The following is a 23,335-nucleotide window of genomic DNA, read 5'->3' as shown; positions in this document are numbered from 1 at the left end:
GGTTGTAAAGCACTGTAAAGCGGTATATAAAAGTGCTATTGCTATTCCTTTAAGCTTGGGCCTGAAATTCAGTCACTGAGGGTTTCCCCCCAAAAAAAGGATTTAGTGTCGGTCTGTCTGTCTAGCTAGCTAGCTAGCTAGCTAGCTAGCTATATCTAATCTGTCTATCTAATCTATCTATATATCTTATCTAATCTATCTATATCTAATCTATCTATAATCTATCTATATCTAATCTATCTATATCTATATATCTTGTCTAATCTATCTATCTAATCAATCTATCTCTCGATCTAATCTATCTATAGCTAATCTATCTATCTATAATCTATCTATAATCAATCTATATCTAATCTATCTATCTATCTATCTATCTATCTATCTATCTATCTATCTATCTATCTATTATATTTATCTATTTATATTTGCATACATACATACACACATACACACAATCCCCAGAATCGACACATGAGTTCAAGGAACATACAGGTAGCCGTCATTATATGACCCATAACGGAGCCTGCCCATTACAGTCATATTTTGTAACCATCGTAAAACAGGACGGCCATGTGACCAATCCAATTTTACAACTTAAGTTGTGGTGCTGGTGAAGCGAAGATTGCAGTTTAGCAAACCAGTGGTTCCCTAAGGGAGCAGCTTTGTCAAAAACCAGAAGGATGACTTTGGCAAAGTCGTCATAAAAATGAAGTCATTGGTTTCTGGATAATTCCCATTAAAATCGGGTATCGTCTGGCTCCATCTGATTTTCCAGTGAGGTAAGAAGAAAGGGAAACTAACTGGACAAGTGATTATTTTAGATACCTCAGAATTGAAGTAAGAAGTGATGGCAATCCGAAATTCCAATAGTTGGGTCCCCCTTCTGCAGCCTTTGGACTAAACTTTGGATGGCTTGGCAATATGCCCATATTTACAATGATTCAAAGGTGTTTTTTTTCAGGAGGCAACTGGACTTCCTTGTTTTTTTCTTTTGAGGACTTTTCACTTCTCATCCAAGAAGTTTCTTCAGCTCTGGCAGGACAGTTGGGAAAGGAAGTACAGTAGATTAAAAATAGTCATACAAGTATTACACACGGATGAGTAATAATGAAGAATATTTGTAGCTCAGGGTTGACATGAGGATCCTACTCTACTAGCCCTGATGATGTTACATAGTTTGGGTAATGAAAAGTCTGCAAGAAAACAAGCTCAGCACCTAGGACACGCAAACACGCACACACGAATAGTGTTCGTACCAGATAATTGCATAAAGAACTGTAACCATTGTTCTAATAACACAGGAAGTTGGCACCCACCCCTCTCCTTAAAATAATTTAGGAAATATTAAAAAGGCAGAATTATATTTCCCTGGATAAGAAATGGAGAAATATGTTTTTAGGCAGGAAACAGACTCACTCTTAATAGCCCCCCCCAATAGCCCACAGCTGATGTCCACAATTAAGAGATAAAGAGATAGCTAGGTCTATTCATAGGCAAATGCCCTCAACCAAGATCCAACAAAGGTAGGATTAGCCCTCTACACATCTAGCAACAGAACTCACCACCTGGGAAGATTACATCACCCAGCAAGGCTCAACCAAGCCTGGGGCTGAGGGCACCGTACAAAGTTGCCCCTGCATGGCCCCATGGGAGTCTGACAACCAATCAGAATACAAGCTCAAATTCAAAAGCTCAGAGGGCATAAAACCCAGGCACTCTCAGCATCTCTTCCCTTTTTCTTCTTCACCCAACATCTTCAAGGCGTGTGATCCTGTCCACCATTAAAAACCAACTTTCCAAACAGCCACCATGTTTCCAGTGTCTTCTTCCCCACTTGGAACTGAAGCCAGAAGGACACATTTCTTCCAACAATATATTCCGCATCCTACTTCATTTTTTTTCCCATTTATTTTTAAGTACTTGTGTATATTTATAATGCACACGTTTTGTTTTGGCTTTTTGTGTTACTATTTGTTTTAAGCAATACAAATTTTATTTTAAAAAGCTACCCCTGAAAAGGAGTGACTTTGTTTTGTCTCTCCAAGTTCCAAGTTAATCTCACATCAAAACTGGAAGTCTGGCTGACCAAAAGAAGCTGTGTTTCTTTCCCTCTTTTTGCCATTATTCCCAGGTTGACCGCAGGGAATGGTGGCTTAGCAGCACTTGGAGGTTGATCTGATATCATAATTACTGTTTCTGTATTGCTTTTTCTCCCCAAGGAGTCCAGAGCAGTTTACAAGAGAAGGGGAAAAGTCTTCCTGCCATTGTCATAAAATAAAAAAATATAACAACAGCAAATTCAGAGGCAGTTTGTGTGAATAAGAGTGACTATTTGTACCTAATTCTAAATGTAACTATGGCAGTGTTGGAAGAAATGTCCTTCTGGGTTTGGCTCCAAGTGGGTAAAAAGACACTGGAGACATGGAGGCTGCTTGGAAAGATGGTTTTAATGGTGGACAGGACCACATGATTTGACTCCTGAACAGAAAAGGTGATCACATGCTTCAATGTTGGTGGAGAAGAGAAGGGAAGGGAAAGCAAGGAAGGGAAAGAAGCTGAGTCCCTGGTTTTATGCCCTCTCTGGCCTTTGATCTTGAGCTCTCTGTTTCCTGTTCCTGTGTAAGAAATGTATTCTGATTGGTTGTCAGACTCCCATGGGCCCATGCAGGGGCAACTCTCTAGGCTGCGTTTTGAATCCAGGTTTGGTTGAGTTCTCAGATACCATGTGGCGAGTTGGGTAAAAGGGCCAATATTATCATGCCTTAATCCCATCACTCTGGAGCTGAAGGGGAGAAGTCTTTATTATGTAAAGTGAACTAGCTCAGGCTTTAATGGCTCATTGACAAAGGGGGATGAGCAGGAAGCTGCAGGCAGCTATTCTGTCTTTTAAAACATGTTTCTTCCTTTTCACATCCAGAGAAATACTCTGCCTTTTCAATATTTCCTAGGATATTTCATTTTTCTGGGAGAAGGCTGGGTGATAACTTCCTACAGCAGCAAGAATTATATACGCACAGAATTGGAAAAATAAACATATGCCAACAGAAAACAACATGATCAAAAAGAATTTGGAATGTGCCGAAATGGACAGGCTCACAAAAGAGCTAAAAGACAAAGAGGAATCCGAATACTACTCAGTATGGGACATGGTATAATTGGCTAGAGGAAAGAGGGGGGGGGGGGGAAATAGGAAAGTAATAAAGGGAAGAAAAAAGATCAAGACATTACAAAATAAATACAAAACCGCAGGATTAACCAGAGAGGGAAATATAGGATTGATTGTTGATCAAAATAGTACGAAAAAAGGAAATATAAGAGAATCAAAGGTATATAAAAGATGTATGGAATTAGTGGAGAAAAAAAAGATATGTAAAATGTATATATAGATAAAGATATGTGGGATATATATGTATAGATAAGAGAAACACAATGGATATGTAAAAGATGTAGAAGTGCTGCAAAGATGATATAAATGTATAAATAAAATAAAATAAATTGTGTCTATTTGTTCTCTTAAAGAAATACAGTGGTAATGAATTCATAGAGTTTGGATAAAGTGGAGCAGCAGCAGCAACTGCTGCTATTCCCTGGTTTACATCAGAGGTTCCTATATATCATCTCCTTTGGGATCTAGGGTCCCGTAGACAGGTAGAAATTCAACAAAAATGTATCTTTTTACTCTAGTAGAAAATAGATCACAAACCATAGAATCAATGAGATCAGGTGTTCACCCAACTGCCTGCTCAAAAATGTTAGAGTTGAGCAAAGTACAAAATAAATGTTATCATCTCGATTAAGGGACACATTTATTTGTGCCCTTTAGGAAAATTATATCTCGATTGCTGACGAGGAAAAGGAAACGAAACGAAGGCCCACGCAGGCAGTTGTTTAGACGTTTCTATAAGGTCCTTAAGCTACAGGACCTTCCGTCAAATGCCAATGACGGGTCATAGAAAGAGAAGAGGCTGTTTCGTCCCTCCTGCGTATCGTAATAGTACAACCCAATCGGAGGCGTCCCCAATGGCGGGGACGGTACCAATGGCGTGAAAGGGGGGGGGAGTGTCGCCTCCTGTCTCCTTATGGTCTCACGAAGGGCTCCTTCTGCAGGGATTTTCTGAGCAGCAAAAAGGGACTGTCTGGGGTGTCGAGGTACGGAAGGAAGGAGCGCTGTGAACGAATTCCCTTCCCCTTGTGACATTGGCAAGGAGCGGGGCTGCTCAATGGGGGAGGCGTGTGTGTAAGAAGGCTGAATGTGGGTAATGACGAAGTTGCTAAAACAGTAAGACCAGATAATGCAACAGTGGGGAGGGTGCATGTTGTGCCTCTGCATGCATCTCTGATCTTGCCATAGCTCCTTCCAACCAACCCCCTTTTTTTTTGGAAAGCAGGCTCATTTCTGCCTGCTGCATCAATTGCTTCTAATGCCCCAAGGGAGCGCCACCTGCCACTCCCACCATGGTCTCTGCATGAGTCCCTGTTCTGTCTTTGCATCCCACCAGTTTTGCCTGCATCCCTCCTTCCTGGAGCCCCGCACCACAAAACGGACCCATCCTGCTACTTCCATATAACCTTGTTTGTCAACACTTTTTAAGATGCGTGGATTCTGGGAATTGAGGTCCACACATCTCCCAATAAAAAGTGGTATCTTGGTGGTAAGAGCCGTGGTGTCGCAGTGGTTAGAGTGCAGCACTGCAGGCTACTTCTGCTGATCACCGGCTGCCAGCAGTTTGGCAGTTCGAATCTCACCAGGTTCAAGGTTGACTCAGCCTTCCATCCTCCCGAGGTGGGTAAAATGAGGAGCCAGATGTTTGGGGAACAAGAGGCTGACTTTTTACACCGCTTAGAGAGGGCTGTAAAGCACTGTAAAGCAGTCTATAAATCTAAGTGCTATTGCTATCTTAAATTGCTGTTGAATCGGGTTACAATTGGAACGGCTTGTTTCTATTGTAGCAAGAGAGTTTTACAAAGTATGTGAGTTCAGCTAGGCAATTATCCTCTGAAACCGAAGCCGAACATGATGTCAATTTTCCAGATTTTTGTTTTGTGTGTAACTTTTTTAAAAAAAATTGGATTGGAGGAGAAGGTTCTGATTGATCAATTGTTGATATATTTTTGTATGTTGCCCATCCCCCTCTTTTGAGAGGGCTCATTTTCTTAACAGGGAAATGTCCAAAAGGTGCTTTTTTTTCCAGGACAACTATAACCAGTGCCTCTTCACTTTTGAATTGAATTGAATTTTATTATTTGTTTGCCGCCCTTCTCTGGGAGGGACTCAGGGCGGTGAACAATTCAAAAAGGGAAAAGGGGGAACATAAAACAGAATACAGATAATTAAAATAAGCAAGAATCACGCAACCACACAAGTCGAGAGGGGAGGGAACTCATCAACCCCAGGCCGGCCGGCAAAGCCAGGTTTTGACGGCTTTTCGGAAGGCCTGGAGAGAGGTGAGGGTCCGAATCCCTGCGGGGAGTTCGTTCCAGAGGGCCGGAGCTGCCACAGAGAAGGCCCTCCCCCGGGTAGTAGCCAGATGACATTGGCTGGTAGACAGAACCCGAAGGAGGCCTGCTCTGTGTGATCTAACGGGTCTTTGGGAGGTAATTGGCAGCAGGCGGTCTCTCAAGTACCCAGATCCAAAACCATGAAGGGCTTTATAAGTTACAACTAGCACTTTGAAGCGTACCATCAGGCAGATGGTAAAGCTGGACGAACAGGTTTAAGAACAGCTTCTACCCACGGGCTGTCAGACTCCTAAACACAATCACAATCACTCCATGTACATAGGGGAATATAGGACTAGCTTTCCCCCCCCATCCCAATTACTTATATAAGGATTATTCTCTATACCCATCGTGGCAAACCTATGGCACGCATGCATCAAAGTGGCATATGGAGCCATGACGCCTTACACGCAGCGTCACCCATTCCTCTTCTGGGTTTCTGATGCATATGCGCGCACAACAATGCTCAGTACGGCAGTGCCGGAAACTGAAAGAGCTGGTCTTCCGTTTTCTGGTATGTGCATGCACGCCAGTAACCAAAGGACTAGCTGACTGATGCGCATGTGCGTGCTGGAAACCAGAAGTTCATTTTTTTTTGTGCACACATGCCCCCCTGGGCGGCTTCTCTTCCAGGTTGCGCCCCAGATAAGTCCGCGTGCATGTGCGTGGCACTCCCTTTTCGGCACTCTGTAGAGCACTGCGAAGCGGTATATAAGTAAAAGGGCTATTGCTATTGCTACTACCTAGAGCCGAGGTGGTGCAGTGATTAGAGTGCAGCACTGCAGGCTACTTCAGCTGACTGCAGTTCTGCAGTTCAGCGGTTCAAATCTCACCGGCTCAGGGTTGACTCAGCCTTCCATCCTTCCGAGGTGGGTAAAATGAGGACCCGGATTGTTGTTGGGGGCGATATGCTGACTCTGTAAACCGCTTAGAGAGGGCTGAAAGCCCTATGAAGCGGTATATAAGTCTAACTGCTATTGCTATTGCTACCCCAATTGGAACCCAACATCCAGGCTGCTAAGCAAGACATCTGTTAAGCGAGTTTAGTCTCATCATGCGGCTTTGCTCACCGCAGCTGATAAGGGAATCATTGCGGTTGTTAGGTTGGCAACACGGTCGTTAAGTGAATCTGGCCTTTCCCCATGGACTCTGCTTGTCAGAAGGTTGAATTGAATTGAATTGAATTGAATTTTATTATTTATATGCCGCCCTTCTCCGGGAGGACTCAGGGCTGCGAACAATTCAAAAGGGGGAAAAGGGGAACATAAAACGAAATACAGAGAATTAAAATAAACAAGAGTCACGCAACCATACCAGTCGAGAGGGGAGGGAACTCATCAACCCCAGGCCTGCCGGCAAAGCCAGGTTTTGATGGCTTTTCGGAAGGCCTGGAGAGAGGTGAGGGTCCGAATCCCTGCGGGGAGTTTGTTCCAGAGGGCCGGAGCTGCCACAGAGAAGGCCCTCCCCCGGGTAGTAGCCAGATGGCATTGGCTGGTAGACGGAACCCGGAGGAGGCCAACCCTGTGAGATCTAATGGGTCTGTGGGAGGTAATTGGCAGCAGGCGGTCTCTCAAGTACCCAGATCCAATACCATGAAGGGCTTTATAAGTTACGACTAGCACCTTGAAGCGTATCCGGAGACCAATCGGTAACCAGTGCAGCTCGCGGAGGATAGGTGTAACGTGGATGTACCGAGGTGCACCCACAATCGCTCGCGCGGCTGCGTTCTGGACGAGTTGAAGTCTCCGAATACTCTTCAAGGGCTGCCCCATGTAGAGCACATTGCAGTAGTCCAGTCTTGAGGTCACGAGGGCGTGAGTGACTGTTGCACAAAAGGGGTCACAAGACACCCCATATGGGACATTGTGACCGTCATAAAAATGTGTCAGTTGCCAAGTGTCGGAATTTTGATCATGGGGATGCTGCAACGATTGTTAAGTGTGGGGGGAAAAATCCTACCTCACTTTTTACAATGGTGTTGTAACTATTCATGATGTCTTGTATTTGCCAGTTATGGATTGCACCAGTAGAGGCTAATAGCAATAGCAATAGCAGTTAGACTTATATACTGCTTCATAGGGCTTTCAGCCCTCTCTAAGCGGTTTACAGAGTCAGCATATTGCCCCCAACAACAATCCGGGTCCTCATTTTACCCACCTCGGAAGGATGGAAGGCTGAGTCAACCCTGAGCCGGTGAGATTTGAACAGCCGAACTGCAGAACTGCAGTCAGCTGAAGTAGTCTGCAGTGCTGCATTTAACCACTGCGCCACCTCGGCTCTAGCTAAACCAATTTCATTGTATACATGATGTACACTGACAATAAAGGCTATTATTATCGCTTAGATGTCTGAGAATCCCCATAGACATGTTGCAGGGAGATGTTGTTTTTTTCCCCCTCCTGCTTGTTTTAATCGTCTGTTGTTACCTAATCATTTATGCTCCTTTTCTTCTCTTCTACCACCTCCGTCTTCCCCTTGGCTTGAAGGATGGCAGCTCGGCGTGTGATAAAAGCGGTCTTGGTGGATCTCAGTGGTACCCTTCATATAGAAGACTCAGCTGTGCCAGGAGCCCAGGAAGCTCTTAAAAAGCAAGTTATATCTTCCACATTCCATTGAAGGATGGGCGGGAAAGTGACAAATTTTGCAAATTCCATTTCTTAGCTAAGAAGATGCTTTTGCAGGCAGGGGTATCCTTCCCCCTACCCCGCCCCTTGTTCGTAAAGTTGCATCTGAAATTCCAAAAATCAGGGTTCCAAATAGCATCCAAAATTAAATCAGAGTCCAAGGCAAAGGATTGCTCAAAGTTCCAATTTATTAAGAGAGCCATGTTGGCACATCTGGGAAAACCCAAAATCTGAAAGCTTCCCCGTTTCCCCCACCCAGTTGAAAGTTCAAGCTCTTGACCCCACACCCACAAGTCCATCCCATGGTCCAATCTCCCACTGCCATGCTGGCAGTTCCACCCATCCAGTTCCGGTCAGGTGCAGAGGTACAAAGGATGACCTTGGCTTTCTAAAAAGAATGTTGTTATGGCTACATAGCATCTAACTCCGTACAATCCCCCCTCCCATTTTCCCACAATAGAAAATGCATAGTAGAATAATAGAAAGTGTGGTAGGATCCAAAGATCCAAAAGAAAAGATGGCTGCAGGCCTGACAGTCCTCTTGTATCAAAAGCAAGCAATATTTAAGACTCCTGTTTATTTAGTTATTCATTATTTTATTTATTTGTCAATTTAGATACTCACAGAATGGCTGTGGAAGGTGTCCAATTAAAAACTAAAAATCTAAAAACCATATAAAAACGCAGTACATCAGTAAAAGAGCCAGTAAATAAAACCAGAATAAAATATTCTGTTATTAGAATAAAATTAAAAGTTGAACGGCAGAGGGAGGGCTGCTAAGGCATCAACCACCTCCAGGGTTGAATACTGCTAGGGCAGAAGTGTCAAACTCAAGACCCGGGGACCGGATCTGGCCCGCGGGGCTGCCCTGGAAACAGCAAAGGACCGGCCTGCTGTGCTTCTGCCAGTGAAAATGGGTGTCAGGGTTCCAAATAGCATCCAAAAGTAAATCAGAGTCCAAGGCAAAGGATTGCTCAAAGTTCCAATTGATTAAGAGAGCCATGTTGACGCATCTGGGAAAACCCGAATCTGAAAGCTTCCTGGTTTCCCCCACCCAGTTGAAAGTTCAAGATCTTGCCCCCACACCTACAAGTCCATCACATGATCCAATCTCCCACTGCCATGCTGGCAGTTCCACCCATCCAGTTCCAGTCAGGTGCAGAAGTGCAAAGACAAAGGATGACCTTGGCTTTCTAGAAAGAATGTTGTTATGGCTACATAGCATCTAACTCCATACAATCTCCCCTCCCATTTTCCCACAATCGAAAATGCATAGTAGAATAATAGAAAGTGTGGCAGGGCAAAGACCCCAAAGAAAAGATGGCTGCAGGCCTGCCAATGGGCTCCCGAGCTCCGTTTTCGGCTGACACGGCCTCCTGCAACCCTCTGCCAGTGAAGACAGAGCTCAGGAGGGCGGCCCACAACAAACGTCTAACTTATCAACATAAATTTTGGGCTCAATTGTGGTCGTACGTCGAGGACTACCTGCGGCAGGATTACGGACAAAAGTACTTCTGTGATCGAAACGGCATCCGCTTCTCGTGTTTTTCCCGGCCAGGTTGCGCTCTGCTCCCGTGGCCATCCGATTTGTGACGAACACGACAAAGGAGTGCAAGCGGGACCTGCTGGAGAGGCTGAAACAACTTGACTTTGACATTAAGGAAGACGAGATCTTCACGTCTCTGACTGCGGCCCGAAATTTGTTGGAGCAGAAAAAGGTCCGGCCTTTGTTGATGGTGGAGAAAAATGCTTTGCATGATTTTACAGGTATCCTAATCCCTCGTGGCGTAAATATAGAATTATATCTACACACACAGACAAAGGATGTGTGAATGGTTTAACCATTGCCGTACAATAATGGGACTTGTTTAAGGCCGCAGGCTGGTAGCCAGGAGACTGTGAGTTCTGGTCCTGTCTTGGATTCGAAACCAGAAGGGTGTTAACTGGCAAACCAGTTATCATAGGAAAATTCCAGTAGGAAACAAAGACAACAACACAAGCAATGATTCTTTACTTTAAGATCAGAGGTTTATTGTTTATAATAATTTGGAACATTAGAAATGAATAGATATAAAAGATATAATAGCAGTGATACACTGCATTAACAGATTAATGCAGAGGGCCAGTGAGAAATAGCAAATCCTACAAGGACTGCTGTAAATCAAAGAGCTCTGAGCTGATCGTGAATCCTATCCTTTATACTGTTCTTCTAACCACATACTTGCTTCACAACCTCACTAACTCTCACTTTCTGTGAACACCTGTGTCCATGACTTTCAATTCCTCATTTCCAACAGTTTCATTCTTCCTGTTTTAAACAAATCCATACAAGTCCATATTGTGCAAAAACATATTTCACAGTTAGCAACGGTTCAGCAGATTTACAAATATTTCTGGTAAATTTTGAAATCATCCTAGCTGAAAACTTTGGTTCATATCTCTTTCTTCTGGGGCCTTCTGTTATTCACAGAACGTATTGAATCTAATAGATCAATAGGCTAAATTTCTTGATTCTCACACAGCAGAGCTGGCAGCTGATTCGGACAGTGAGGAGGTTAGGGAGGAACATGGGCCAGTCCTGGAGTCTGGGGAAGGCTCTGATGAGGGCTCTGTGTCGGAGGCAGAGATGGGGCCAGGGCCGTATGCCAGTTGTCAGATGCCTTCGGAGTTGGACATCAGTGAGGCAGGAGAACAGCTGGAGCCTGTTCCCAGAGTGCGCATGCGCAGAGTTGCCAGACGAAGGGAACAGCTAAAGAACAGGGGTCGACTTGAGAGTAAGGCCACAGGTGAATGGTGAATGGCCCCTCCCAGAGGAAATAAAAGAGGAGCGAAAGGGGAGTGGAGTTTGCAGGAGACAATTAGTTCATTCCTGCATTCTTGCCAAGTATTGCGGCATCTGAAAGATCTCGGCCTGGCCACTCTCCAAGCCTGATAAAGGTCGGTAACTGTGAACTATCTTGAAAGACTGGGGGAGGAAAGACTTTGCTGGAGAGGAATTCACGGTAAATTAAATAAAAGGGGTTTATCGGGATGAGGACGAGGCTTCGTGCTGCTAAGGAAGCCTCGGTCAGAACACCGGGTGCCTGGTGCCAGCAACCCACTTTTGCAACAGTCATAAGGGTGAAAAACGGTCGTAAGGCACTTTTTTCAGTGCCGTAACTTGTGAGTTGAGTTGAGTGCGGATCGTCCTCGACTTACAATCGTTAGTTTAGTGACTGTTCAAAGTCAGTGGTGCTGAAAAAATGTGACTTGCGACCGTTTTTCACAGTTACGGCCTCTGCAGCGTCCCCATGATCACGTGATCGGAATTCAGGTGGCTGACAACTTGTTCATATTTATGACCGTCGCTGTGTCCCAGGGTCATCCCCCTTCGGCGACCCTCCCGCAAGCAAAATCCATGGAGAGCCCAGATTCACTTAACAACCTCATTTCTCACTTATCAACTGTTGAGATTCACTTAACAACTGTGGCAAGGAAGATCATCGGATGGGGCACAACTCACTTAAGAAATGTCTCGCTTAAGGACAGAAATGTTGGGGCTCAATTATTATCATTTATTGCCATTGCATGTATGTACACAGTTTACGCATACAACGAAATCCATATAACGCCCAGAGACCAGGCCCAGAACAATCCCCAAACACCCCCCACCCACCAAAAAACTCCCCACCCCTAAACCACCCGAACATCCACACAACAGACCAAGTAGTGCTGTCCAATAGCTCACTTTAGTTCATTGTTGAGTGCAATAATAGCTCTGGGACAAAAGCCATTCAGAAGATGTTTGGTCCTAGTTTTAGTTCTGTATCTTCTGCCAGGAGGCAACAAGATTGTAAGCAGGATGGGAAGAGTCTCTGAGAATGTTATGCAACTTCCTCAAACAGCGAGATGCGGAGATGTTCGAAGAGCAGAGGTGACGCAGTGGTTAGGGTGCAGTACTGCAGGCCACTTCAGCTGACTGTTATCTGCAGTTCAGCGGTTCTAATCTCACCGGCTCAAGTTTGACTCAGCCTTCCATCCTTCCGAGGTGGGTGAAATGAGGACCCAGACTGTGGGGGCGATATGCTGACTCTGTAAACCGCTTAGAGAGGGCTGAAAGCCCTATGAAGCGGTATATAAGTCTAACTGCTATTGCTATTGCTATGTCATCCAGAGCTGGTAGCTGGAGCCCAGTGATATTTTGGGCAATTATAATGATTCTCCGGAGAGCTTTTTTGTCCTCTGCAGAGCTGCTCCCATACAATGCAAGAATGTCGTATGCCAGTCACGTTGGCTCAGGAACTCTGGCATTGAAGCATGCAAGTCTTAAAGCTGTCAAGTTACAAGACCCTTGCACCCCTAACCCTTTAGGAAAAAAAAAACTAGGGGTCTTCAAACCTGACAGCTTTAAGACTTGTGGACTTCAACTCCCAGAATTCCTCCTCCAGTCACGTTGGCTCAGGAACTCTGGCATTGAAGTGTGCAAGTCTTAAAGCTGTCAAGTTACAAGACCCTTGCACCCCTAACCCTTTAGAAAAAAAAAACCAGGGGTGTTCAAACCTGACAGCTTTAAGACTTGTGGACTTCAACTCCCAGAATTCCTCCTCCAGTCACGTTGGCTCAGGAACTCTGGCATTGAAGTGTGCAAGTCTTAAAGCTGTCAAGTTACAAGATCCTTGCACCCCTAACCCTTTAGCAGTGGTGGGTTTCAAAAAATTTCGGAACCTCTTCTGTAGGTGTGGCCTGCTTTCCGGGTCCATTGGTGGAACCTCTTCTAACCGGTCCGGTAGATTTGACGAACCGGTTCTACCGAATAGGTGCGAACTGGTAGGAACCCATCTCTGCTTGCTAGGTATTTTCTTCCAGTTTTGGCATATGTAGGACAAGCTAACTTTGCCTCCCGTCCCATCTGGCCCCGGGTTAGTTTACTACATGAAACGTCTTAATGTAAGGGAGATTTAAAAGTTTAGTTAAATCAGATTGTGTTTCCTGTCTTTAGATCGATGCTGTGTCAAATCCCATCGGGGCGTGACTCTTCCTTCTCTTCACCTAAAATGCTTTAGATGCATTTTTGTGTGTGCCCAGTAGTTTTAAGTACGATGAAAGATGTTTAAGCCCCTGTTAGTAACTACTATGGAATTATTCTTGGATAATCTTCGTTTAAGAGAGCTTGCAGCCAGATGAACATAATCCATTCTTTGCTTAATGGAGCCAGATGCTCCCAGGGAGTGTTGCAAAGTAAGTCAAATAAATGCATAAAATCCACATTGAAGTATCTCTCGTTGCTGCACCTCCATTTTTGGCCTTTCATAAGGACCCCTTCCCTTTCGAAGGATATCCTGGGCCTAGAATTGCCCCAGAAGTTTAACTAAATTCCGCCTTGGGTCACATACTTCCTCATGGACTACAGGATGGGGCTTAACCCTCCTACTGTCAGCTCCAGCCGGCTTGCATTGATGGGTGAGTAGGACACCCATTCTCATTATTACAGTTTACTCCAGCTGAGCCGAATGCTGGAATATCCAGCTGGACATGCCCTGGTAGGCACCAGGAGTTTAGCTTGACTTAAGGAATGCTTTGTCTTTTTCTGCAACAAAGATGATTAGGGGACTGGAGGCTAGAACATATGAAGAGCGGTTGCAGGAACTGGGTATGTCTAGTTTGATGAAAAGAAGGACCAGGGGAGACATGATAGCAGTCTTCCGATATCTCAGGGGCTGCCACAAAGAAGTCAAGCTATTCTCCAAAGCACCTAAGGGCAGGACAAGAAGCAATAGGTGGAAACTAATCAAGGAGAGAAGCAACTTAGAACTAAGGGGAAATTTCCTGACAGTGAGAACAATTAATCAGTGGAACAACTTGCCTCCAGAGGTTGTTCTAACACTGGAAGTGATTGGATAACCATTCGTCTGAAATGGTATACGGGGTTTCCTGCCTAAGCAGGGGGTTGGACTAGAAGACCTTCAAGGTCCCTTCCAACTCTGTTATTCTATTCTATTCCATTCTAATCTTTGTCCAATTCTCAGATGCTGACAAATATGCTGAATCTCCATGCAGGTTCATAGTCTACTGGAATTATGCATTTATTGGATTTTTTAGAATCCTACCTTCATTGCTTAATTTAATAATTCAAGGCAGTAAACATTCCTAATATTCTTTCCTCCTCCTCCTATTTTTCCTACAGCAACAATCCTGTGAGGTGGGTTGAGCTGAGAGAGAGTGATTGGCCCAAAGTCACCCATCCAGCTTTCATGCCTGAAGCAGAACTAGAACTCACCCTCTCCGGGTGATTGGCCTAAAGTCACCCATCCAGCTTTTGTGCTTAAGGCGGGACTAGAACTCATAGTCTCCCGCTGATTGGGCCAAAGTCACCCATCCAGGTTTCATGCCTAAGGCGGGACTAGAACTCACAGTCTCCTGCTGGTTGACCCAAAGTCACTCGGCCAACTTTCGTGCTTAAGGCAAATCTAGAATTCACAGTCTCCTGGTGATTGGCCTAAAGTCACCCATGCAGCTTTCATGCCTGAAATATGACTAGAACTCTCACCCTCTCCTGGTGATTGGCCCAAAGTTAACTTTCAGGCTTAAAGCAGGACTAGAACTCACAGTCTCCAGGTGATTGGCCAAAAGTCACCCAGCCAGCTTTCATGTCTGAAACGGGACTAGAATTCACAGTCTTTGGGTGATTGGCCTAAAGTCACCCAGCTGGCTTTCATTTGCCTGCAGTGGGACTAGAACTCACAATCTTGGACTTGGGTAGGACCTGTTTTAACAGAGGTTTACCATTTCCTCTAGGCCTAGACACCAGCGACCCAAATGCTGTAGTGGTTGGGTTGGCTCCTGACCAGTTCAACTATCAAACTATGAACAGAGCCTTCAGGTAAGCAGGAACCTGCCGCTGTGGCCTAGAGGCGGAGCTCTCCCTTCACAATCAGGAGGTTGTGAGTTCGATCCCAGGTAGAGGCAGTTGTAGGGTCTCCTGGTTGAGCAGGGGGTTGGACTAGATGACCCGCAAGGTCCTTTCCAACCCTGTTATTGATGAAGGAAGTCTCAGAGACTCCTTGCCAAGTATTTTTTTGGTACAGCATTGCGTTTGGAAGATATCGGCCTGGCAGCTCTCCAAGCCTGATAAGGTCTGTGGTTGTAAATTCACCCTTGAAAGACTGTTTGCCGGGACCTTGCTGAATGTGAACGAGAGGAATCCACATTAGCTTAATAAAAAGGGGTTTTGTTGGGACAAGGAGTCTGCTTTGTGATTTTTGGGAAGCCCAGGTCAGAACACGTCTAGGCCTCCCTCGGTTACATCAAAGCTCGTGTCTCCTTCTTCCAAGGTTGATGCTGGACGGGGCCCCCCTCATAGCTATTCACAAGGCCAGGTATTACAAGAAGAAGGATGGCCTTGCCCTCGGCCCCGGGCCCTTTGTGACAGGGCTGGAGTACGCCACTGACCAGAAGGCCACAGTAGTGGGGAAGCCAGAGCAGACATTTTTCCTGGAGGCCTTGCGTGGGACCAACTGTGGACCTGAGGAAGCCATCATGATTGGTGACGTGAGTTCCTGGATCCTTTCTTGCTTGCTTGTTTTTTTAGATATTTATTGGATTTTTATAGCTGCCCTTCTAAGTAAACGACCTGGGCCATTTACAATTCAGAATACTTTATTTTATTTTATTTATTTTTACTTTAGTTAAGTTTAGTTTATTGTCATTGCACATCGTACAACAAAATTAAATGCCATCTTCAGTGTACAACATAACTATACAAACACAAACACACATCCTTCACATGCTATATAAATTGAAATTGAAAACCCGATATTGCATTAATATTGCACTATACCATAGAATTCAATATAGTTTAGTGTTGTGGCCCAGCAGGAGCCGTTGGAGCTGCAAACAGACTCTGCCAGCGAGGGGGCTTATGAGTCGGCTCTGGAAGATGTGGAGGACCCTGGACAGGGTTCAGACTCCGAGCAGGGACCAGAGAGGCTGGTTGGCTACCAGGAGGTGCCTGAGACATGGAGCAGTGGTGAAAGCCAAAGGGAGTTTGTCCCTGACGTCAGGCCCTGGAGCAGTGGTGAAGACGTCAGGCCCTGGAGCAGTGGGGAGGAGCTAAGGGAGTTAGTCCCAGATGCCAGGCAAAGACGGGCAGATAAGCGCCGACAGCAACTACGGAGATAAAGAAGATAATTGGGGCCAGATGGTTGTGGTTAGGCCCCTCCCAAGAGAGTATATAAGAAGAGACTTTGGGAGGAAGCTTTTTGCAGGGCACAACTATTATACTAAAGCTGGAGAAGCTCTTGTGTGTACTTCTTATCTGTGGAAGTCCGGGTTGCTGCCAAAGTCTTCTCGGTGTGTTACTTTATTGTGAATAAATTGTCTAGCAGTAATCTTGTGTCGGCGTGACTCACCGTACGGAGGGGGGTCAGAACAGTTTACTGCCCTGGAATAGAAGCTGTTTTTCAACCTATTTGTCCTGGTTTTTATTGTCCTGTACCGGCTGCCGGATGGTAATAATTAAAAAAAAAAAAAGGAGGGTGCCCAGGATGAGATGGATCTTTAAGAATGTTTTGAGCTTTCTTACTGCAGCGGGAGCCATAAAGCTCTTCCAAAGAGGGGAGAGGGCAACCCATGATTCTCTGGGCAATGGCATTAACCCTCTGGAGTGCTGTCCTATCTGCCACTGTGCAATTGGCAAACCAGACACAGGCGCAGTAAGTTAAGATACTCTCCATGGTGCAGCGGTAGAAGGTCACCAGCAGTTTTTCATTCAGTTGTTGTTTCCTGAGAAGTCTCAGGGAGTATCATCTCTGCTGGGCCCTTTTGACCAAGGCTGCAAGATGAGCTCCCCAGGTGAGGTCCTCTTTTATGAGAACACCCAGAAACTTAAAACTGGCCATTTGCTCCACTCGGTCTGCATTGATAATCAAGGGCTGGATGTTTGATCTGTTCCTTCTATAGTCCACTAGAAGCTCCTTGGTCTTATTGGTGTTAAGGACCAAGTTACTGTCTTCACACTACGAAAGCAACCTGTGTGCTAGTCGTCACTTATAAAGCCCTTCATGGTATTGGACCTGGGTACTTGAGAGACCGCCTGCTGCCAATTACCTCCACCAGACCGATTAGATTCCACAGACTAGGCCTCCTCCGAATTCCATCCGCTGGCCAGTGCCGACTGGCGACTACCCGGAGGAGAGCCTTCTCTGTGGCTGCTCCGACCCTCTGGAACGAACTCCCCGTGGAGATTCGAACCCTCACCACCCTCCAGGCCTTCCGCAAAGCCCTTAAAACCTGGCTGTTCCGACAGGCCTGGGGCTAAAGAGTTTTTGCCCCCTTCTCGAATGGTATGGTTGTTGTGTGTTTTTAAATTTTGTATTGTTATGTCTCGTCTTTTTTATCCCCCTGTCTGTACCCCCTTCCCTGATTGAATTGTGAGCCGCCCTGAGTCCCCTTCGGGGAAAAGGGCGGCATATAAATGTAATCAATCAATCAATCAATCAACCTGACCTGTATATTATTATATACAGACTTCTTAAAACATTTAAGAGGTGTTCATTTTCTATCTGATAATGTGTAATGTACCAAAAGTGCTCGTTTCAAAAGGCAAATAATGGACGTCTTTGTTTTTCCTTGGAGACGTTTTGCTTCTCGTCCAAGGAGCTTCGGAAAGATTGAACCTGAAGCAGCTTCTTGGATGAGAAGCGAAACCTCTTCAAGGAAAAACAAAGAAAAGTCCAGTTGCCTTTTGAAAAAGCACCTGCGGAACAACCAGAATCTGGATGACCGAGAATCTCCATGGAGAATGTGTGAATTAAAGTACATAAATTTAAGAATCAGTGTAACCATTTAGCTTCTGCGAACTGTTATGCAATCGGATTTACCGCATTTTTCGGAGTATAAGACGCACCGGAGTATAAGACTCACCAAGATTTTGAAGAGGGAATTTTTTAAAAAAAAGTTTTTGCACTCTGCAGACCTCCCAAAACTGGCCCCGTTTTTCAAAAAAAGGGCATGAATAGCCTTTAGGAGGCTTGTAGAGTGCTACTGAGTGGGAGGGGCAAAAACTTCTTATACTCTGAAAAATACGGTAACTGATTTAGAGAGTTTAGTTTAGTTTCCTTTATTTGTATGCCGCCCTTTTCCCTGGGGGGACTCAGGGCGGCTCACAATTCAAAAAGGGGGAGGGGGGAACACAAACAGTAGACAATACAACATGTTAAAAAAAGAGCACAACAGTCACACAGTTCGGGTGGGGCTACAATCTTAACCCCAGGCCAGCCGGGACAGCCAGATCTTTAAAGCGGCGCGGAAGGACTGGAGGGTGGTGAGGGTCCGAATATCCACGGGGAGTTCATTCCAAAGGGTCGGAGCAGCCACCGAGAAGGCTCTCCTCCGGGTAGTTGCCAGTCTGCACTGGCTGGAAGATGGAATTCGGAGGAGGCCTAATCGATGCGATCGTATCGGTCTAGTGGAGGTAATTGGCAGTAGGCGGTCTCTCAAGTAGAGAGTGTAATTAAGACTCCTATACAATAGCAGTAGACTTATATACCGCTTCATAGGCCTTTCAGGCCTCTCTAAGCGGTTTACAGAGAGTCAGCATATTGCCCCCAACAATCTGGGTCCTCATTTTACCCACCTCGGAAGGATGGAAGGCTGAGTCAACCCTGAGCCGGTGAGATTTGAACCGCTGACCTGCTGATCTAGCAGTAGCCTGCAGTGCTGCATTTAACCACTGCGCCACCTTGGCTCAGTCACTCCTATACAGCAGGAGTTCAAACTCTTATGCTGTGGAACAATTGTTTTACCATTTCAGTGCAAAATAGGAAAAATAGCACAGGGCAAGGATTATTATGAAAGTAGAGTTCAGTAAAAACACGTCCCTATTTTTTAGGTGCTTTTACAACCTGTTTCCGAGTTTGCATTTCTCTTGCATTTACAGGACTGCAGGGACGATGTTGGGGGTGCCCAGAATGCTGGCATGCTGGGAATACTGGTGAAGACTGGTAGGTAGTGATGCTTGGGCACTAAAAGAACTACACTTTAAACTAGGCTGATGTTCATTTCTGTTCTGCCTTAACATAAAAAATCCACGATCGAGGAATTAGAACATTTTCCCTTAGGAAGAAAAAGAGATAAGCAGGAAGGGTTCCACCACAAAAGCGCGTAGGACAAAATCGCGCTCGACAAAAGCGCGCTGTGACGTCATCACAGCGCGACGAAAAAGTTCGAAAAATGTAAAAATAAAGCGAAAACCTTACCCTAAGCCCCCCAAACCTAACCCTAAACCTAACCCTAAACCTAACTCTTAACCTAACCCTAAACCTAACCGTTAAAGTAACGAAAAACCTAACGCTAACCCTTAACCTAACCCTAACGCTAACGCTAACGCTCTAAAGCTAACCCTAACCCTTAACCTAACCCTAACCCTAAACCTAACCCTAACCCTAACCCTTACCTTTATGTGAATCGGCTTGCTTTAATTTAATTTTTATTAATTTTTATTTGAATTTTTCGATCTTTTTCGTCGCGCTGTGATGACGTCAAAGGCGCAATTTTGTCGATCGCGCTTTTGCCGTCTGCGCTTTTGACGGGTCACGGCAGGAAGATGCTCAGAGATTTATCTTGTCATGGATGAACTGCAGGGATGTGATATCCGCGATGGCAAACCTACGGCATGAGCCCTCTCTGCGAGCATGCAAGCCATAGCCCAGCTCAGCTCCACCGCACAGGTGGGAGACACGCACACGTGTGCTGGGGGTGGGGAGTGCAGGGCAGCCCCCCCCCCCGGCAATTTTTCTCCCAGGAGGCTGCAGGGAGGCCTCCTAGGTCCAAAATGGGGTAGTTGCACGCACATGTGCGTGGGGCGGGGGTTGTGCACGCATGCGCAGGGGGACGGGACACACGCATTGCATTATGAGTGCAATTATGGCTATCGTGCACACACACACACGGACTTTCGGCACCCAACAAAAAAGTTAGTCATCACTGATCTATACCAACCTGTTACTCCTGACTCAATGGAGGCATTGCAATAGAAGGAGCAACACCCATCTTTCCTTTAAAGATTTCCTTGGCAGCTGGCCTCTTCTCTTCCCAAGGGGTCATTTTGTACTTCTTTCAATGCCAGGTGTAAACCATACAGTTTTTCACAGTGGTGAAATCAAAATAAATTTTCCTACCGGTTTTGTGGGCGTGGCTTGGTGGGCGTGGCTTGGTTGGGTCATGTGACTAGGTGGGCGTGGCTATGTAGTCATGTAACGGGGAGATCTAAAAACAGAAACTCACTTCAACAATGTCCTGCTGGAGCAGGGCTGAACTAGATGACCTCCAGATCACTTCCAGCCCCGGACTATCCACTAAAGCTGTGTCTCGGGTCAGGTTTGTAGTCCTTACTTCCTCTCCTTTTCCCTTCCTCTTTCTTTTCCTTCCTTCCTTCCTTCCTTTTCTTTCTTTCTTCCTCAGCAATACCCCCCCCCATTTTTAGCCTACTAAAAACGGACCCCATCAGTGGTGGGATTCAGCCAGCTCGCACCTATTCGGGAGAACCGGTTCTTAACTTTCCAAGCAGTTCAGAGAACCGGATGTTGGAAGAAATCTCCTTTTGGTTTTTCCCACTTGACTGGGCTAATCCTGTAAGGAAGGCAGGAAGGAAACATTCTGGTGTTGTTTCTAGCCTCATCTTTATTGCCCTGCTTATAGAAACTGTCTCTCCGGTTAACCCTCATTATATTGTAATAGCTAAGGCGAAACGCCCATCAATTTGAGTGATGTTGAGTTGGCCACGCCCACATGGTCACATGACCACCAAGCCACACCTACCCAGCTGGTCATTCGGGCAGAGAACCGGTTGTTAAATTATTTGAATCCCACCACTGGACCCCACCCACCCCGCGTTTCCGAAGAACCTGTAGTAAAAAGATGCTTTAAAAGTTAAAAAAAAGATCTGTATTTTTTTTTTACTAAAGAAAGTAAACCATATTGGTTTCTGTGAACCAGTAGCATTTTTTGCTACCGGTTCAGTCAAACCGGCCCGAACCGGTAGCATTTCACCCCCTGGTTTTTCAGCAACTACAGTCAAGCTGCAGTTCGTGTCAGCTTGCTTACACACATTTGTGGAACAGACGTCCTACCTGTAGCACTTTTCTGCTGTTCCCGTCTGGGTTAACCTTCTTCTGCAGATCTTTCCCACCTGAACTTAAAGGTAAAAGGTTCCCCTCGCACATATGTGCTAGTTATTCCCGACTCTAGTAGACCGTGCTCATCACCATTTCAAAGCCAAAGAGCCAGCGCCATCCGAAGACGTCTCCGTGGTCATGACTAAATGCTGAAGGCGCACGGAATGCTCTCACCTTCCCACCAAAGGTGGTCCCCATCTATTCTTTAACAGGATTTCCTTGGTCAGTAAATATTAATAGAAGCGCCTATGCCCACCGGATTATATTTATAAAGCTGAATGCACCAGTGAGAACATTGGAAATTTGTGGTGCCAGCACTGCTCTCTGGCAAAGCTTGATGCGAATTCGGACCTAATTACAGAACTTGTCATGTTTTTTGGAGTATAAGACGCACCAAGATTTTGAAGAGGCAAATAAAAATAAAAAGTTTTTACACTCTGAAGACTTCCCAAAAATGACCCATTTTTCACAATAACAGGGCCGTTTTTTGTCAAAAAAAGGGCACGCATAGCCTTTAGGATGCTCCTGGGGGCTAGTGGGCAAAAAACGGCCTGTTTTTCACTCATTTTTGCCTCCCTAGCCCCCAGGAGCACCCTGAAAGCCTCCTAAAGGCTATGCACGGCCATTTTTGCAAAGGAGGCGGGGTTTGGGGAGGCCAAAAATGCTGTATTCAGTGTATAAGATGCGCCCAGATTTTCAGCCTTTTTTTTAAGGGGAAAAGATGCGTCTTATACTCCAAAAAAATACAGTAATTTATGTATTTCTGGTTTTGTCATTGCAGGGAAATACCGAGACGCCGACGAAGGCAAAATTAACCCACCCCCTTACTTAACCTGCGAGAGCTTTCCCCATGCCGTGGAACACATCCTTCAGCACCTGCTTTGAAGAAGCACTGCCGTTTTTGTGCCACAAAATGAAATGGCCCACAGAGCGTTTGGACTTTCTTGGTGCATTGCCGCTGGATTCTACTCTTTTGGGGACTGTGATGGAATGAATGTTCTCCCTGTAAAAATTGCTTCCCACACCCCAAAAAGTTATCCTGTCCAACAGGAGCCTGTCTTGCCTTGCTCCGTTCCGGGCAGAGAGGGGAATTTGTCAGGTCGAATAAGGAAGGAAATATGCTACTCAACCCTTCTATACCGCTCAGAATCAACTTGAAATGCGAGATGGGTGGCAAATAAATTTGACAATAATAATATATATTAGATTGGCACATTGCATTGCCAGTGGAATCGGTCTTTTACTGCATGACTGTCCATCTTCATGGAAATGCGAAAAAGTGTCCCTATGACAAGACCTTGGTAATACAACTACCGTATTTTTCAAAGTATAAGACGCACATTTTTCCACCAAAGAGAGTGAAAATCTGGGTGCGTCTTATACACTGAATACAGAATTTTTGGCCTCCCAAAAACCCTGCCCTCTTTGCAAAAATGGCCATGCATAGCCTTAATTAAGGAGGCTTCTAAAGTGCTCCTGGGGGCTGGGGAGGGCAAAAAAGAGCGGAAAACAGGCTGTTTTTTTGCTCATTTTTGCCCCCCTCCCCCCAGCAGCACTCCACAAACCTAAAGGCTATTCATACTTTTTTTTTTTTTTTTTTTTTACAAAAACAGGACGTTTTTTGGAGGTCTGCAGAATGCAAAATCTTTTTCTTTTTTAATTTACCTCTTCAAAATCTTGGTGTGTCTTATACTCAGAAAAATACAGTAATACCCTGTTTCCCTGAAAATAAGACCTCCTTGGATAATAAGCCCAATTGGGCTTTTGAGTGCATGCGCTAAAATAAGCCCTTCCCTGAAAATAAGCCCGCAGCTAAAATATTTAAATGCCGCTCCCGCAAACCCTAGCTACTGCGTCCCTTCTCTTAGTGGCGGCCGCAAAGAGAGCGGCAGTCCCAGAGATATTAGGGCTGGCAGGAGTTTGCCAGAAACTGAGTCAGAACTTCTGGCCTTCTCTGGATCAGCTGATCCGCGGGCCGAGGTGAAGGGGCCTCCTGCACGTCAAAAATAATAAGACCTCCCTGAAAATAAAGCCAAGTGCTTATTTCGGGGGCCAAAAGAA

The 23,335-nt window shown here is 45.4% G+C and overlaps 1 protein-coding gene across 1 annotated transcript; it reads left to right on the top strand.

Moving 5' to 3' along the window:
- Positions 1-3,970: 3,970 nt before the first annotated feature.
- HDHD2 (haloacid dehalogenase like hydrolase domain containing 2) lies at positions 3,971-22,470 on the top strand. Its single transcript, XM_087715305.1, has 7 exons — positions 3,971-4,149; positions 7,986-8,087; positions 9,682-9,890; positions 14,898-14,982; positions 15,434-15,650; positions 19,039-19,102; positions 22,056-22,470. The coding sequence occupies exons 2-7, from the start codon at positions 7,987-7,989 to the stop codon at positions 22,157-22,159; spliced, it is 780 nt and encodes a 259-aa protein (XP_087571431.1). The 5' UTR covers positions 3,971-4,149; position 7,986; the 3' UTR covers positions 22,160-22,470.
- Positions 22,471-23,335: the final 865 nt, after the last annotated feature.

The sequence above is a fragment of the Thamnophis sirtalis genome, unplaced genomic scaffold, assembly GCF_051295495.1.
Source record: "Thamnophis sirtalis isolate CommonGarterSnake01/CBP01778 unplaced genomic scaffold, rThaSir2_p1.2 scaffold_5, whole genome shotgun sequence".
NCBI classification, from domain to species: domain Eukaryota; kingdom Metazoa; phylum Chordata; class Lepidosauria; order Squamata; family Natricidae; genus Thamnophis; species Thamnophis sirtalis.
Note: the sequence above shows the minus strand (reverse complement) of the source record. Positions and strands in the feature narration are given on the sequence as shown.

Coding starts and splice junctions, on each gene's coding strand:
- HDHD2 (XM_087715305.1), top strand. CDS start 7,987: ATGGCAGCTCGGCGTGTGATAAAAGCGGTCTTGGTGGATCTCAGTGGT. Junction 8,088..9,681: donor GCCCAGGAAGCTCTTAAAAA/GCAAGTTATATC, acceptor TTTCCCGGCCAG/GTTGCGCTCTGCTCCCGTGG. Junction 9,891..14,897: donor TGCTTTGCATGATTTTACAG/GTATCCTAATCC, acceptor CATTTCCTCTAG/GCCTAGACACCAGCGACCCA.